Raw genomic sequence first — 18,414 nt, 5'->3', positions numbered from 1 at the left:
GAACTCACTTTGTAGACCAGGCTGGCCTCGAACTCAGAAACCCACCTGCCTCTGCCTCCTGAGTGCTGGGATTAAAGGCGTGTGCCATTTTTATTACTTACAAAATTTGAGGAATTTAATGCTGATGAAATACAATAACTATAAGGCAATAAAAACACTCATTTTACACTGTTATGATTTTCTAAGTACTTACATTACTTGCAAACTGTCTGCTGTTAAATTATTCCACATGATCTCATTTGCCTGAAGACTTTCATTTTCTTCTAATAGGGAAGTATCAAATTCGATTTCTTGTTCTTTAGCAGCTGTTGTTCTAGTAAAGTATGGCAAATAATTCTAATCAATAATAGTATACTATCATAATCTATCTCAGTGCATACCAAAGGCAAAATATTTACTATTACTCAAAATTATGCTAACAAAGTTTACATAGCAGAATAATTTAGAGAAAACCCTAGGCATGAAAGATCTAGTCATGTAGCCTACACCTTGGTTTCTTCATCTGTAGAATATACATACACCTTAGTCATCCCCATCACGATTTTTTAAAGTACAAAACAAGATGCAAGCAAGTGACAGTAATTGGTGACTTAGAAAATTAATACACATGTAAGCTCATAGTATCATTTATTACGTAGATGTTAAGAAAATACAATTTCATAGGTTACATATGGATTTAAACAATGACATGTCAATTGAAAAAAATCTTATAGTTTTATAAATTAGTTATCAAGTTTAAGACAGTCTTTAATAAACAAAAATAAACTCATAAAATAAACTTAGCTCTAATAAAAATATTTTATGTTCATTAAATCTCTATTATGAAAAACAATATAGTCATAAATAGCTTAAAAGATAGGAAATTATCATACCTGTGAACATCTATAAAATTATTATATTCAGTGCTAGGGTCTATCTGTTCAACAGACATTTGAATCTCTTTGTGAACATTCACTATTTCCTCTGTAACAAGGCTGGTTATCTGGCTATAGTCATCAAATATACCTTTTCTGAAAAGCAAAAATAAAATTTTACATTTTAGTGTTTTATTAAGAGGCACAGACTCAGAAAACATTTAGAACCATAAACACAGACAATGAACTATCAGTCTTTAAGAGTGGTGGTTTTATACACTGCCTCATTTCCTACAATAGGGCATGAAGGGGCTATGCAATTATGCAGTAATTTAAGTCACCATTACCTATTTAAAGATGTACTCCATGGCCAAAAGGCAGGGCTGGGCAGCATTAATAATACTCTACTACTCACTACTTTATGGAAATACTTTTGAGCCTTTTGTTTGTTCTCTTTTGTTTTGTTTTTCAACACAGGGACTCTGTGTGTGACTGTTTCTTTTCTAAAGTGTGATACTCCTCAGATGCTGTACTCCTCAAAAGCACCTTAGCCCTGGAGTTATGGGTATTATTTAGTTAACCTTCAACTTCGGTGGCATCTGCTTCTTCTCCTGAACTACAGTATGTAGCAAAATCATCAAGGTTTTTTGCTTGGTCTAACTGAAGAGAAAGGAAAAGAATTCTGTCACACTGACTAGATCCCCTCCTTTAAAGGTTTTGGTTTATAAATATTGAATATTACTGCCTTCAAAGCAAGTATGGAAAATAAGCCTATTCTGCATATACCTATATAAATATAAAGCAGGATTTGTCTGTTTCTGTTTCTAAAATAACTATTTATGAATCAAAATCATTACTTACAAGTCTTCCTTGAATATTACTTCAATTACTGTAAGTTTTCTGTTTGCTTCCTTGGTCGGTTGGCTAGGTTTTGAGATGGGGTCTTATTATGTAGCCCTGGATGGCCTGAAACTTGCTATGTAGACCAAGGTGCTTCAAATTCACAAAAACCCTGTGCTCACACATGTCTCCGAGTGCTTGGACACACCCAACTAACTTCTTTGTTTTAACAGAAAAATAGGAACAAACACATTTCAAATTAATCAGGAAAAAAAAAATACCCACACACATTTTCAGTGAAAGTAAAATGAATTTAAATATTTGCACAATGCAAAGCCAGAAGATAAAGGAAATGAAGTCCATCAAATGTGGCTCATCATTGCCTGCTCTCCTACATACGAGACAGAATATATGTGCTTATTAACTGCAATGCACTGTTAACTAGTTAAAAGGTAAGAAACTCCACTTACACTTACATTCCCAAGCACAAAGCAGTGTGCTTTTATATACACCAGAACTTCAATAAACATGAGTGGATTTTAATCTCATAGAGGAAAAGAACAAGAAGCTATAAATAAGCTTCCAAACAGTTCTCTCCTTGAAGCTTCTGAAATGATGCTTAAATGCCCAGCCCTCGGGAGGCAGGTACTGACTTAAACAGAGCTGACTGGAGCAGCAGAGTCAGTAACAAACAGTTATATAGAGGTCTATCCCTCAGCATGCTAGGGGCAGAGCACAACTGAAGGAACAAGAAAAGTAAACGGCTCTGCAGTGCCCAGTGGTCTCAGCAAAAAGGAAACTTCTGAAACAAATGTGTAACTGTGGGAGAAATGCTGAGTCGAGCTCTGAGGGGATCTTATGATAAACAGGAAATGTGTCTTACAGTGCTTTTATCATTTCTTCTTGCATCTTTTGCACGGAGTCCAGCAGCAGAGGAAGTGTGGCATCATAGTACTGACTCTGATGGAGCTGCGCCCCCTTCAGTGCCAACACATACTGATTATGCAGCATATGAAGCTTCATTGTAGCTTTGTCATAGCGCTCCTTAGCCTTTTCTGTTTCCTTCCCTGAGGAAAACATGGAAGATAGCAGAGAGCAAAGTTTTATCATCACTATATGCAATCCACACTGTGTTGTTATGTTATTTCCCACGCTCAATGGAGAATCAAGTCTGCTGACTGTGTACTATGTGTAGAGTGCTATGCCAAGTCCTAACGGTCAGTGCTCAGCACCAAAGTTCCTGTGCAGCAAGGGCTGGGTAAATCCAGGTCAGAACACATAAGTACACACATAAAATCCTTCTCAGCTCCAAAGGAGCTTACAGCAAACTGGAACAGCTGCTCACATGAGACTGTGGTAGGAAAAGCATGCAAACGTTAAAGTTTAAGCCTGTGTCTAAGATGTCAATAAAGACAAGAGTAATCTGAGGAGGCTTTGAGAAAACAAATCTAAAAGATACACATGTACATTAAAGAGTAACAAAGTCTGGGCCGCCCTGAACAGACCATGGGCACAAACTCTGCAGCCAGCCCCACAACACCCAGAGGCAGCTCCACTCCCAGGCACTTTAACATGCTGAGGATCAGAAAATCACAGGACCCCAGGAGTTTGGTCACACCAGGATCTCAAAGTCCCAAATGCAGCTTGACTCCCAGGAGCTCTGACACACCCAGGATCTCAGGATCACAGGATCCCAGAATCACAGGATCACAGAGACAGCTTGACTCAGAGGAGTTCTGACACAACCAGGATCACAGCAAGGACAGGCTCCAGTCAGACATAGCCAGGGCAGGTAGCACTAGAGATAACCAGATGGTGGGAGGCAAGCGTAAGAATATAAGCAACAGAAACCAAGGTTACTTGGCATCATCAGAACCCAATTCTCCCACCATAACAAGTTCTGGATACCCCAACACACCGGAAAAGCAAGATTCAGATCTAAAATCACTTCTCATGATGATGATAGAAGACATTAAAAAGGACATAAATAACTCCCTTAAAGAAATACAAGAGAACACAAGTAAACAGCTAGAAACCCTTAAAGAGGAAACACATAAATCCCTTAATTACAAGAAAACAACAATCAAACAAGCGAAGGAAAGGAACAAAACCATCCAGGATCTAAAACTGGAACTAGAAACAATAAAGAAATCGCAAAGGGAGACAACCCTGGAGATAGAAAACAAGGAAAGAGATCAGGAGTCATAGATGCAAGCATCACCAACAGAATTCAAGAGATAGAAGAGAGAATCTCAGGTGCAGAAGATACCATAGAAAAAGATCCTAACCAAAACATCCAGGAAATCCAGGACACAATGAGAAGACCAAACCTAAGGATAATAAGTATAGAAGAGAGTGAAGATTCCCAACTTAAAGGGCCAGTAAAGATCTTCAGCAAAATTATAGAAGAAAACTTNCCTAACCTAAAGAAAGAGATGCCCATGAACATACAAGAAGCCTACAGAACTCCAAATAGACAGGACCAGAAAAGAAATTGCTCCCATCACATAATAATCAAAACACCAAATGCACTAAACAAAGAAAGAATTCTAAAATAAGTGAGGGAAAAAGGTCAAGTAATATATAAAGGCAGACCTATCAGAATTACACCAGACTTCTCACCAGAGACCGTGAAAAGCTAGAAGATCCTGGGCAGATGTCATACAGACCCTAAGAGAACACAAATGCCAGCTGAGGCTACTATACCCAGCAAAACTCTCAATCACCATAGACAGAGAAAACAAGTTATTCCATGACAAAAACCAAATTTACATAATATCTTTCCACAAATCTAGCCCTACAAAGGATAATAGATGAAAAACACCAACACAAGGAGTTAACATCCTAGAAGAAGCAAGAAAGTAATCTTTCAACAACCCCACATAAACATAATTCCACCTAATAAGAAAATTAACAGGAAGTAACAATCACTTTTCCTTAATATCTCTTAATATGAAAATTAATATTACCAACATATCCTAATTGATTGAAATTCAAAAATATGAGGAATTAGAAATTTGTTGGCTGTCTTCCCGTGAGCCAAGAGTTTAAGCTCTACTAAAAACAAAGCAAACACAAACAAAAAGACTGTATCTATTTATGTTCATTAAAAAAAACTAATAGTGATATATTATTTTAAAATATCATACAGTTAATATATTTGTAGTTATTTAAAATTTATATTGAGAAAAATGTACATATTTTCAGTATTGCTGTAGACAAACATCTACATAAGACTGTTCAATTGATTGTTGTTTTATATCAAACAACTTTTATAATACTCATTCTTATTGTTACAATATTTTATAAATTTTAAAGAATATGATAAAAAAAAAGAAAGGTATTGCAGGTTTTGAAGGGGGGAGGGCTCTCCAGGAGGAGCTGGGGTACAAAAGGGAAAGAAGAATGTGATGTAGGTCTATTTACTCAAAGTATGTTTTTCAATGTTAACAAATTCAGATAAATTGAAATTATGTATCTTTTTTCACCATAATGTAATAAAACTTAAATCAAAGGAAAAAAAAAAAAAGACTAACAAAGATGAAGAGACAATACAGCCTTCCTCACTCTATTACCAAGGGGACACGTCTGTGCTAGGTGACAAGAGTCCTTGATGAAGATCATGATCAAATGGAGTGCTGAAGAAGACTTGGAAAGAAACTCATGTTACAGAGGGAGGCAAGAGAGAAAGGAAAGTTCAGGAAATTAAGAAAGACATCTTTGGAGGTAGGATAACTCAGACTTGCCAATAAAGCACAGAAAGATAATGTGGAAGACATCTAAGAGGTACTGCTAATGCCAGGAATCAAAAATGCCTTGTGATAGGGCAATGATGGCACATGCCTTAAATCCCAGCACTCAGGAGGCAGAGGCAAAGGGATTTCTCAGTTTGAGCCAGCCTGGTTAACAGAGCTCGTTCCAGAACAGCCAGGGCTACACAGAGAATCCCATCTTGAAAAACAGAACAAAACAAACAAACTTTTTGTGGTTCTTCATTGTCAAATCTGTTCAAAATATTTAAATATTGACAATACACAAATATATCAATTAATATGATTCTAAGCAAGTCATAGATTTTTGGTACAAACTGAGTAAATATCAATTTAGATTAAAGAGTATTTTTAGATATTAATTTCTTCCCTTCTTCCAAGGAAGTTCTACAAATGAATTCTATTCCCAGAAAGACAACTTATACTATTTGGGAGGTAGAGGAGATGTGTATGTGTGTATGTGTGTTTGTGTATGTGGTGTATCTAGATGGGTCTGTGTGTATGTGATGTGTCTGGAGGATGTGTATGTACATCCATGTATGTGTCTATGTCTGTCTGTCTGTGGATGTATAGTATGGGTGAAGTGGTGGTGGTGGTGGTGCTGGTGTGTGTGTGTGTGTGTGTATGTGTGTGTATGCCAACTATGGGAGGCACTTGTGAAGGTCAGAAAAATGTGTCAGATCCCCTTAACTTGGTTATGAACCACCGGCTACAGATGCTGGAAACTAAGTTCTGGTGCTCTAGAAGAGTGGCAAGTACTCTCAACTACTGGGCCATTTTTGCAGCCCCATATTAAGAATTTTTGGTAAAAAGAAGCCTTAGAGACTTAGACATCCCCCAGTACAGTGAAAGCAAAATAAGCAAGGCAACTCCCTTGCCTTTCTCAGAACCCCTCTAATGATAAGGTACATGACCTAAGCACATAAACAGAAAGGATGTTAAGAGGCATAGGGTGGGCAGAAGCACTGGAAAACGCTGCCCTTCAGACACAGCATGGCTGCTCCACACAGGAACATGTGAGGAGCTTTGAGGCTATGGCTACTGGGGAAAGGAGTCACTTTTTATTGGGGGCATGAGCACTGATGCCTTGCTCGTGCCTCATTGGTACAGCTGCACACTCATGTGTATATGGACATCACTGGTTAGACACAGGTGTGTTATCAAAAAAAAAGGAAACCAGAAAGACATGAAGATAGGAAGGAGATGTCCGGAAACCTGGGGAGAGGTGGGAGTGGATTCATGTCCAAATACATCTCATACATGTATGAATTGTTTAAAGAATATGTTAAACATCTAAAATATATAAGAATAAAACGGAAATCACCCTTCCTGCAGAGCAGTATGTTGCTATGATCCACAAATCTGGAATTCCCTATGTACCAGAAACACCACTGACCTTTCCTAAGAAAATGAACAAGTATTTTACAAAAGTTAATTCCTGCCCTACTAATAGGTAGTTTGGCAACGCAAGAAATTTAGTAACTGTATAAATTACTTTACAAAATGTTACCCCAGTACTGTATTTCTCAAAGATGGGGTCAGGAGGACAGTCAAGAAAAGAGCAATTCAATTCTTACAAAACTTAAACTACAAGGAAATGGGATTTTAGCCTACTAGGATAAAATGTTCTGTCACAAATCAGTACAATATCATACAGGTTAGTAATGGTATAGTTTAATATAAAAGAACTTACTAGCAGGTATCCTTTGATTTTTTTTCATTCCATTCTATTTAAGAATGTTTATCAAAAATCTAGTGAACATATTACCTCAACTATACTAAATCCTTAAAGAAGTTTTTAACAATACAATGTTCCTGGGACAATTTTATTACTTAGCAATTACGTCATTTCAGTATTAATTGTAAGTAATTTTTAACAACCCAATGAATATATTCTTCCACCAAATAATACATATTTTTTCTCAGAATATATATACATTTCTATTCATGAAGACTAATATTAACGACCTTCTTGCAGAAACCTGTCACTGACAGTCCTAAAGTCAATCAATTGGCACACACATCATCAGACAGCTCTGGAAACTCCTACTTGTCCTCCCACACACAGGAATAAACTCCAGTAGGAAGCTGTGGTCCAAAACTCGGGGCATCACCTGCCCTGTCTTCTGGCTAGAAATGAAGAGACCCTGGCTGGAGTGAGAGGAAATGTATGAACTCCTGTTCCACCGGGCACCGGAGCAGCCCACGCCGGCCCTTCCTGGGCCCTGGTTTAAGATTTATGTGGTTTTTATCTTCTGTTTCAGTTCATTATTTTTAAAAGCTACTTTGTTACTTGAAATTAAAGAAGTTAATTACAATAGCACATCTCACAAGATCATGTACAATTCTCTAGAAAACGTTCACGTAAAAAGGACCTTTCCACTGTCTACACATTCATAAGAAAACTAAAGTGACTGACAAGGTGAATCTGAGTACTGTGGTCTAATGCACCACTTTGTATTTATCTGTACCATAAAAGTCTTAAGGAGTGAACTCACTAATTCCACACTTAATGCCCCCCTTCTTTAAACTATCGTGTTCTGCTGTGTTTGTTTTTCTTTACCTCCAGGATTCCTAACTCAACTTATTTTATCTAACTTCATAAGTCATCTCTCCACACACACACTTTCATGGGGACATTTAAACTGCCCATCTGTTTCCTATTTGCACAGATTTTGAACCACACACTACCCATCTGCCTTTCTAACGGGTGTAGACTGACTCGCTAAATACACAATACTCTGCTCACTATGGTGTTAATAATACATAATATAGAAAACTTAACTTCCTGGCTGATTCTTTTTCCTGAATTAGGTGTATTATATGATCAGCAACATAAACAGGAATATTATAGCCAAAATATAAGTCAACTGCTTATTAACAGTTTAATAAAAAATAAACTGCCTTTGAGAAAACCCAATAAATAATCCATTACACTAATAGAAGGATGAGGTTTAAAACCAGACCGGAAGTTACAGGGGAGAAGGGACTGGTGAGAATGTACACCCCATACTCCCTCACGCCTAACCAGGTTGTGAAGCATGCTGGAGGGGGGGGGACCTCCTATCAAACTACCGACTGCTCCTTCCCTCAGAGGTAGAGATCTGATGACCTGCTTAATTGTCATAATTTGGAACAGAACCCTATTGTACTTCTGATAGATCTGTTCTACAAATAAAAATCTTAATCCACATGGAGACAATATAAGTGAACCCCAAATACCAATAATACATAAAACAAAAGAAGGACATGGGATAGGATAATCAAAGATGTGACCTGAAAGCAGAAGGCGGTATGATCACGGGAAACCAAGGCGAGCAAGGAGGCTGAAGAGAACAAGAAGAGCAAGGAGACCGAGGCGAGCAAGGAGGCAGAAGAGAGCAGTAAGAATGAGGCAGAGGAGTCAGGAGGGCTCAGGGACGGGTAAGAACAAGTATGATATATGTATGTATGAATCACAGTGTCACAATGAAGCCTGTTATTATGTATGCTAACCAGAAATGAAAAAATAAAGAAAAAATTACACATTGCTCATTCTTTCACTTAACAAAAATATTTATTTAAAAGAAAAAAAAACACATAATAAAATTCTAGCTATATACCTATCTGGTTCAGAATAACTCAGATCACTAATAGAGTTTTTAATACACTTTTAAAATAATTACAAATCAAGTTAAAAGTAGTTTAAAATATATAGGGTAAACAAGTTGTTATTCACAGACTTCTGCTGTTCTATGTTTTTTCTTAGCTGATGAGAAGCGCTGAAGTAATACGTGGAGTTCTATGTGCCAATTAACAGGGAGGAGAACATCCAATTTTTCCTCCTTCGTATAATAAAATTCACAGAGAGATTGAATCATAATTCTTTCACCACTACTTGCTGACAAATATGTTTCATGGTTTATAGTAACAGAGTGTATACACAACCTGTCACACTATGACCAGTATTATGAAGCTAGAAACCCTCAACCACGAAAGGCTGACACTCACAGAGACAAGCCAGACTACTCATTGAGCTCATCTAGAAAGCCAACCACTGGTACTATAAACTCCTGAAGTGACTGCCATTTCTCAAATATCATGGTACAAAGTCCCCTGATAATAAGATTTGATTCTTTTCCAAGAACAAAGCAACTATTTTCTACTGTGTCTGCTTTGATTTCAATAATTGTAAGTGTTTAATCATCTTATTTTGAAAATGGCTGTGCTGTCCTCCAACCCCAGATGGCCAGGCTCAGCATTTGACTTAAAGGATGGAGACACATTCCTCTCCCTTAACTAAATGCTCTAATGGATCTCAACTGTGCTACAGCTTTGGTCCCCCTTGTGTGCTGGCTGACACAGTAGGACCTGCCCATGTAGCAATCTTTTTGTCTTTCTCTCCTCCTTCCTCCCTCATGATTTGAGACATCTGTTCTAACATGAACCAGCCAAGGCAATGGGGATGCCCAATGTTGATACCCTCCAGGACGATGAGCTCAAGAAACTATATTTCTCTGTAATTATTACAGTTGCCATGAGCATTAAGGTAGCTTAAGCTTTTGTCTCTCAGTAAGGTCATGAATTTATTTTCCCTTGTAATCACTGAGCAGAGAAAACCTTGCATGTCAATATGGTGACATAAATTCAGTTTTTACCCACTCATTTTTCACATCTATCAGTGGTCTTGGCTAAATCTGTTATTTATTCATCTTCTTCACATTATTGTCTGACATGCTACCTACTGCTCCTGTACACAGGCTGTAATGTGCTTTACAGTTAACATTTATGTTAGATAAGCTTTACTTAATCACAAATTATAAAACTACATTGGTCATAATGATGAAAAATATACACTAAACAAGGTGTTGTACAAACATAGATAATAAAGGTATACATTCATAGATTATGGAAAACGTAATCTTGCTTGTATAAATTAAGCCTTTTCCTCCCCTAGAGCAACAAGTCACTAATTCTGTTTTCAGTGTCTTTAAAGAATATAACTCTCATAATTAATAAGAATGAATTGTCAGAGCCAATGAGATGGCTCAGCAGTTAAGAAGGCCTGAGTTTGGTTTCCAGCTCACTTGGTGGTTCATAACTCCCTATAGCTCCAGTTGCAGAGGGTGTGATGCTGTCTTCTGATCCTGAAAGTCTCATGTACACACACACACACACACACATACACTCATACACATACACTCATACACACTCACACATAAACACACACACACACACAATCACACATATGCACTTACACATGCTCATACACACACACACTCACACACACACACACACACACACACACACACAGTTTCAACTCTCCCAGCATGAACTTAGAATGTGAAAAACCGTGTCTGTGAAAGTTTCTCAGGGTTAGGGGAATAGCTCGGAGAGGGGTAAAGCACTTACCCCGGTTCCAACAAATGAAAGAGAACGGTGTAAAGAGAAACACGGGGAGAGGGAGGGAGGGAGGGAGGGAGGGAGGGAGGGAGGGACAGAGTTAAAAGTACTGTCTTCAGACACACCCACTGCCTTGCTTCTGCTGTGTTTCACCAGGCTCACAAGAATCTCCTATGAGCATATCTCTATATGACAAGCATTAAGTGAAAAGTCATGTTATATAACATCACAACACAGGCTTTTGTGTTTAAGCACAAATGGTCTACTTCATTAGAAACAGAGCTCGATGACTGGTGATGAAGTAAGTGCCTTCCTACTCACTCTCCAACAGGTTGAGAGTCACAGTGAGCAACAGGGTCCAGCTGAGTCAACTACAGCCAGTCATCGCTGGCGCTGGGGGTCTCACATGGAGTTATAGCGTAATTAACTAACTGCCAAGGAAGAAGCAGTCAACTCTGCAAAGTTAACTCTGCTGACAGATTAAAGAACAAGTAACACTGGGGGCTAAGAGATGTCTCAGCACTCAGGGGAACGCTCTCGGTACCTAAAGCATTCTCTAAAATGCAACGGAATAATGATGTATGTGAAACTTGAAGAACCCTATAAATTAATTAGGACATGCCAATCTCAAAATAGTTAAGGTGCATAGAAGCATATAAAAAGCAAACTGTAAACATGGATTCATTTTTTTCTATTAAGAGCTGTGGAAATTATAAGAGACAGTAAATGTAATACTATCTTAATTAAGTAAAGTGAATGCAAGAACAACATATACATTCCGTGCATCCTTTACAAATACTACAAATCTGCACTAATGTGAACTACTCAGAATCTCTTAATATACAAAGAGAATTTGCAGCAGTTCAACAGCCAGCTTATTTTGACATAGTGTGAGATTTTTTAGAATGTAAACTGCTCTAGGCTGAATAATTCTCCTGCTTACAAAAATGTCTGTTAGACAACCAAATAGAAGCCATCACACTGAACACTTTTTCTGATGTTGTCATACCTTTCGCTAAGGCTTCTTTATATTTCTCTTTGGCAGAATTCATTTCTTTTATTAATTGTCGATAGCTGGATTTTAATTTCTCCAATTCTGTCTTCGTGACCTATCAAAGACACAATATGCAGAAAAAATTTTAAGTGTTTACATTTAAATTGGTCAACAGTTTACATTCTAAAGCATTAGTTGATGTATATTTATGACTCAGAAGTGACAACTACTCTTTGCCAGAAAATTACAGACAAAAAACTAAAAATCAGTTTTAAAATCCATGATAAATTCAATATGATATAAAAACACACAAACTTCCTTCAAAAGACAGATCAAGAAGAATACAATTCTAGGAAACACAATCTCAAAGCAAGCACACGAACCCTGTGGCTCTGACAATCTCCCTCCCCATCTTCCAGGATGAACCTTGAGCCTGAAGTTCAGGAGGGGTCGGCAGGGGTATAAGCACGGTCTAAGGGCCTACAGGCCATACAGGAAATATAGATTGATTTCAGAGAAGCCAAACAGCCCTTACAGGAGTGGGATGGTCCATTTGGCAATGGTCAGCTCTAAAAATGCACATTTAAATAATATTATATGGGCTGGACAGGTTATGTTTGGGAATGTATATGTACATACATATATGCATGCAATAGTGATTAACAATGAAGAGACCATGAATTGGAGAGAGAGCTGGGAGGAGCATATGACAGAGTTTGTACAGAGGCAAGACAAGGAAGAGATGCTGTAATTACATTATAATCTCAAAATGTTTTAATGTTAGAAAAAAAGGAAAAAAACTATAATCCAAAGGCTAAGAATTCAATTTTCAATGTACAAATCTATGCTTTAAAATTTAACTTTAATTTAATTTTTGGCAGCTATACAACTGACATATGTCTAGGATGTACAAAGAACTGTAAGAAACAAAACAAGCAACCCAATCAATAAATGGCCTGATAGAATGGAATAAATGACTAGTTAGCAGAAGCGAAGTAAAAATGTCCAGTATCAGGAAAAAGGAAATGTGCAACCAGCAGAGGAGAGCACCACCGAGTGCATCAATCACCGAGGGCACCAATCAATCGCCGAGGGCATCGCTCCCTGCATCACCACCGAACTCCTGGCAGTGCTTTTTTGCTTCTCCTTAATAAAAGTCTATATTTCCTCTGTTAAAGAATTGCAGTGAATTTCACCCTTGCCCCAGTCAAAGCGGCAAAAACCAAATAAAAGCAAATGATCCTGAAGATGTGGACCAAGAGGAACCCTTGTACACTGCTGATGGAGCTGTAAACCCATCCAACCTCTGTAAAAATCATTATGGAGGTTTTGCAAAATAACACAAATATATCTACCATCTGGCCCACTTATACCACTCCTGGGTATTTACCCAAAGGACTCCTATTCAACATGTCAAGAACATACTTGCACATCAATGTTTGTTGTGAAATTATTCACAGCAGCTAAACGGAACCATGGTAAGTGTACAAGAAGGAAGAACTGGGTAAGGAAATGTGGTATATATACACAGTGAACTTCTTTCCAACCAGATAGAAGGATGAAGTCATGTTATCTACACAAGGCAACGGTGTCAAATAGAAACAACCATATTAAGCAAATTAACCCAGGCTCAGATTCATGTTTTCTCACATTTATAGTTCTTAAACTTTATATAGTCATGTAAACTCCCTTATGCACATGTTTCAAACTGTAGAAATCAAAGTAGAAGTAGAAATATAATTGCCAAGAACAAGGGCAGTCCTGTAGGAGGAGGATGAGAAAGAGGACAGGGGAGAGAAGAATTGGCTCAGCATCAGCATTGTGAACAGTTTGAAAATAATGATGATAAATTTCACTCACTGTAAACTATTAAAGAGTAAACTGAAAAGGGTTTCTGTTTGTCCATTTGGTAAGATCATTTCTGTGTATATGTGAGTGCTAGCATGTATGTAAGTGTACTAAATGCATGGCTAGTGATTGTGCAGGCCAGAGGATGGCATCAGATGTCCCAGAGGTACAGGCAATCATGAACTACCATGAGAATGCTGGTAACTGAATCTGGGTAACTCTAAAGAGCAGGCAGTGCTCTGAACGGCTAAGCCATCTCCTCAGCCCCCAAAAGACTTTATTTTAATAGTACAAAATAACTGGCTTATTAAACAACAAATAAATTTCTTTAAAGGAAAAATAAGAAATAATATATTCTAAATTGTTTAAAACAATAAATTAATATGATATGTCAAGGTGATATTTTCTATAAGTATAAAACTGATGAGAATAATGGAAAGAAACTTTAAGTTACATTAGCAGCTCTAATACATTTGTTTTTATTTATTATGGCTGATGCTCTCTCTGTTCTTCATATTTTAGTGACTCTGAGATGGGAAAGCTTTCCACTTGCAGAGACAGACACTGACTGTCAGATAAAAGTCACCATGCAGGTCAATGCAAGCTTACAGGAACTTAGTTACTAATTATAAACAAACAACCTTCTTGACCTATAGTCAAAACACTATAGTCAAAGGTAAAGGCAAACTTGACTCCTGGTCATCTGACAATCTTCTAATATACCATCTAAAAGATAAGAAAGGGACAGCGCCAATGCCTGCAAAAGAGTGTATGATTTTATATCAGCAATGTGGAAGCATGGAAACTTAACACACAAATATCAGCAGCCTTCCTATACACAAACAACAAAAACCCTGAGAAATTAACTAAGGGAGATGGAAGTGTACACTGCAGAAATGTAAATGGAGACAGCCATGATAGAAGCTGATCGGAAGGTTTCTCAAAAAACTACGGACATAAGTACCATGTGGCCAAGTTGTAGTACTGCCTCCACCTCCCAAGTGCTAGGGGTAACAGCACCCGCCACTATGCCAGTGCCCCCAAAATTCTACTTGACAAAAATTGATTTGTTGAGCTGCACTCAGAAATAAAAGGTGTAAAAGACTCTCCATTGAAGAAATACCAATAAAATAAGAGAGCCAGATTTGGTGGCACATGCTTTTTCCCAGCACTTGGGGCAGGCCAGAGCTCTAGGCGTTCCAGGCCAGCCTGCTCTACAGAGGGAGTTCAAAGCCAGCCAAGGCTACACAGTAAAACCCCATCTCAAACAAACAAACAGAAGAATGAAAGAAAGAAAACCTCAAAATTTAAGGGATTCCGTTGCATATAGCATATTATCTCATTTCTCCAGTTAGTAAATGGTATTTTTCAAAAGTAAACAGAAAAAACCACCTAAGAACTAAAGAGCAATTACTCAAATGCAACTTATGTGTCAGACTACATCCCAGCTACAGCAAACCAAAAGAAGCCACATAGCCGCCAAGTGTTTCGATATAGGGTGTTCATTTAATATCTGTCATTTTTAGGTGGATTAATCAAAGTGTTCTTATTTTTAAAAAGAATCTCTATATTACCAATATATGGTAAAAATGGTTTCTGATAAATGATATCAAGGGTTTCCCTTAAATGACCCAATACTGGGAAAGAATGTAAACGTACATAAAACAAAAGAGCGAGGACTTTGGTGACAGCTACAGGGCAGACATGCTAGTCTTTTCTTTTGTTTGGAAGCTCTGTAACACAAGGGTTAAGATATTACCCAGAAGAGACAAGCGCTAAAGGCAAAGATACTCAGAAATACATTAACTGAGTTATTATCAACACAAGGAAATTTTATATACATATATATATATATATATATATATACACACACACACACACTTATATATATATATATATATATATATAGAGAGAGAGAGAGAGAGAGAGAGAGAGAGAGAGAGAGAGAGAGAGAGAGAGAAAGAGAGATTAAAAGCTATTTCTTTTTTATGTTTTAAAGTTATTTTCGGTGTGTGACTGCCTTGCTCCTGTGTGTGTGTGTCTGTGTATCATGTACTTGCAGAGTTCACAGAGGCTGAAGAGGAAGTCAGATCCCCTGGAGCTGGAGTTACAGAGGTTGTGAACAGCATTGGGGTGCTGAGAATTAAACCTGGGTCCTCTGGAAAAGCAGGAGTCGGTGCTCTTAACTACTGAATCCTCTCTCCAGCCCTAAAAACTATTTCAGTAAATAAAATTTACATATTCCACGTTATTATAAGATCTCTGAGGCACAGTTTAGTGGTCAGTATATTTCTCTTTCTTGGGACTGAAATGACGTCTGATAATCAGTAACATTCTGTACATAATAAAGTACCACAACAAACACTTCTTGTTGGAAATGACAACTTTAAGCTCAGACAGAACAAAATATTAACATAGGTTTTAAAGGAAATATTAAAAAGGCACCAGATCCAGGCAGACATACCTTGATCATCTCTGCCTCTATCTGTTGATGAATGCCGACATAGCTCTTCTTCACTTGCTGCTTGTCCTTGATCATCATGGTGAGCCTGTGCAAGGGTCCAGAGTTCAAGTCCTCTGCATGTGTCTTCATTATCCTACTAAGCTGTTCTGTCTGCTGAATCATCAGTAGCCAAGACTTTAAAAAAAATAATAATGATAAATTAGCATTTGTATTAGAAATTCCTACTTAACTATGATTTAAATGTTCAAGAGTTATAAATGTTTAGTTTTATAAGAACTTTTACATTATAAATAGTAGGTTTTTGCAAAACTGTACAATGAATTATAAAAGATTTATATCCAACATCCTCAAGTACAAATGCTTCAGATGTCAGTGAGAGCCAAGGCAGAATACTGTGATGTGCATGTACCATGATATGTGCCCTATGAAAGCATGTTTTCATGAAACCTGAAAATATGATGACTTACCTGCTCTTGACACCAAAAAGTAATTTAAAACACAAGTATCCCTTTGTTAAGATCTAAACTTCAACAAGCTGAGCGTGGTAGCTCCTGTCTGTAATCACCGCACTCAGAGGGTAAGGTAAATAAACTGTCACAGGTTTGAAGGCAGCCTGAACACATAGCCAGTCAAGCCAGCATAGACTACAATATGGGACCTTGTCTCAAAACTAACAAAAAATTGATGTAATTAATTCATTAACATCCCTTTTAGTTGGTTGCTTTCAGTTGATTAATAAATACTTAAAGCATCTAAACCCTTACAACAAGAACATGGATACTATCTTGGATACATGGGTAAGTGTAAATAGCAATAGTAACTTTTATAACGTTTCATCTAGATTTTCAAGTTTTGTTAAATATAGGCTTTTCTAGTAGAATCTGATTTTTTTTAAAATTTCTTCAGTTTCTGTTATGTCTCCCTTTTCATTTCTGATTTTGATAATTTGGATTCTGTCTCTGAGCCCTTTAGTTAGTTTGGCTAGGGGTTTATGTATCTTGTTGATTTTCTCAAAGAACTAGCTTTTGGGTTTGCTGATTCTTTGTATTGTTCTCTTTATTTCCATTTGGTTGATTTCAGCCCTGAGTTTAACTATTTCCTGCCATCTGCTCCTCTTGGATGTGTTTCTCTGTTTTAGAGTGCTCAGGTGTGTTGTTAAGTTGCTTGTACGGCATCTCTCCAATTTATTTATGAAGGCACTTAGTATTATGAATTTTCCTCTTAACACTGCTTTCATTGTGTCCCATAAGTTTGGGTATGATGTTCCTTCATTTTCATTAAATTCTATATAGTCTTTGATTTCTTTCATAATTTCTTCCCTGAGCAAGTTCTGACTGAGCAGATAACTGTTCAGTTTCCATGGATATATGGGTTTTATCTTCTTATTGTTGTTATTGAAGAGCAGACTTAGGCTATAGTGGTCTGATAAAATGCATGGGATTATTTCAATCTTCTTGTAATGCTTGAGGCTTGTTTTGTGACCAATTATATGGTCAATTTTGCAGAAGGTACCATGAGGTGCTGAGGAGAAGGTATATTATTTTGTTTTAGGATGAAATGTACTGTAGCTATCTGTTAAATCCATTTGGTTCATAACTTCTAAAGTTTCACTGTGCCTGTTTACTTTCACTGACCTATCCATTGGTAAGAGTGGAGTGTTGAATTCTCCCACTACTATTGTGTGGGGTTCAACGTGTGTTTTGAACTTTAGTAAAGTTTCTATTATTAATGTGGTTGCCCTTGCATTTGGAGCATAGGTGTTCACAATTGAGTCTTTTTCTTGGTTGGATTTTTTCTTTAATGAGTATGAAGTGTCCTTTCCAATCTTGCTTGATAACTTCTAGTTGAAAATCTATTTTATTGAATATTAGAAAGGCAAATCCTGCTTGTTTCTTAGGAACAATCGCTTGGAAGATTTCTTTTTTCTAGCCTTTTTCTCTGAGGCAATATCTGTCTTTGTCACTGAGGTGTGTTTTTTTTCTTTTATTTATTTTTTTTTCCCAGTAGCATAGGAAGGAATTTTTTTTTTTCTCGACAGGCTCCTTGCTTTATTCTTTTTTTATTATTATTATTTGATATTTTCTTTCTTTACATTTCAAATGATATCCCAAAAGTTCCCCATACCCTCCTCCGGCCCCTGCTCCCCTACCCACCCACTCCCACTCCTTGGCCCTGGCCTTCCCCTGTGCTGGGTCATATAAAGTTTGCAAGACCAAGGGGCCTCTCTTCCCAATGATGGCTGATTAGGCCATTTTCTGCTAC

The 18,414-nt window shown here is 37.4% G+C and overlaps 1 protein-coding gene across 5 annotated transcripts in view; it reads right to left on the bottom strand.

Moving 5' to 3' along the window:
* Positions 1-18,414, bottom strand: part of Fer (FER tyrosine kinase) — a 277,350-nt gene that overhangs the window by 214,489 nt on the left and 44,447 nt on the right. For all 5 annotated transcript variants that reach the window (XM_029531191.1, XM_021217491.1, XM_029531192.1 and 2 more), the window contains exons 3-7: positions 16,153-16,326; positions 11,856-11,955; positions 2,578-2,761; positions 873-1,010; positions 194-313 (exon numbers count right to left, since the gene is read on the bottom strand). In XM_029531191.1, coding sequence (XP_029387051.1) covers positions 194-313; positions 873-1,010; positions 2,578-2,761; positions 11,856-11,955; positions 16,153-16,326 — 716 coding nt within the window. The remainder of the gene's footprint in view (positions 1-193; positions 314-872; positions 1,011-2,577; positions 2,762-11,855; positions 11,956-16,152; positions 16,327-18,414) is intronic.

Source organism: Mus pahari, chromosome 18, assembly GCF_900095145.1.
Source record: "Mus pahari chromosome 18, PAHARI_EIJ_v1.1, whole genome shotgun sequence".
Taxonomy (NCBI): Eukaryota; Metazoa; Chordata; class Mammalia; order Rodentia; family Muridae; genus Mus; species Mus pahari.
Note: the sequence above shows the minus strand (reverse complement) of the source record. Positions and strands in the feature narration are given on the sequence as shown.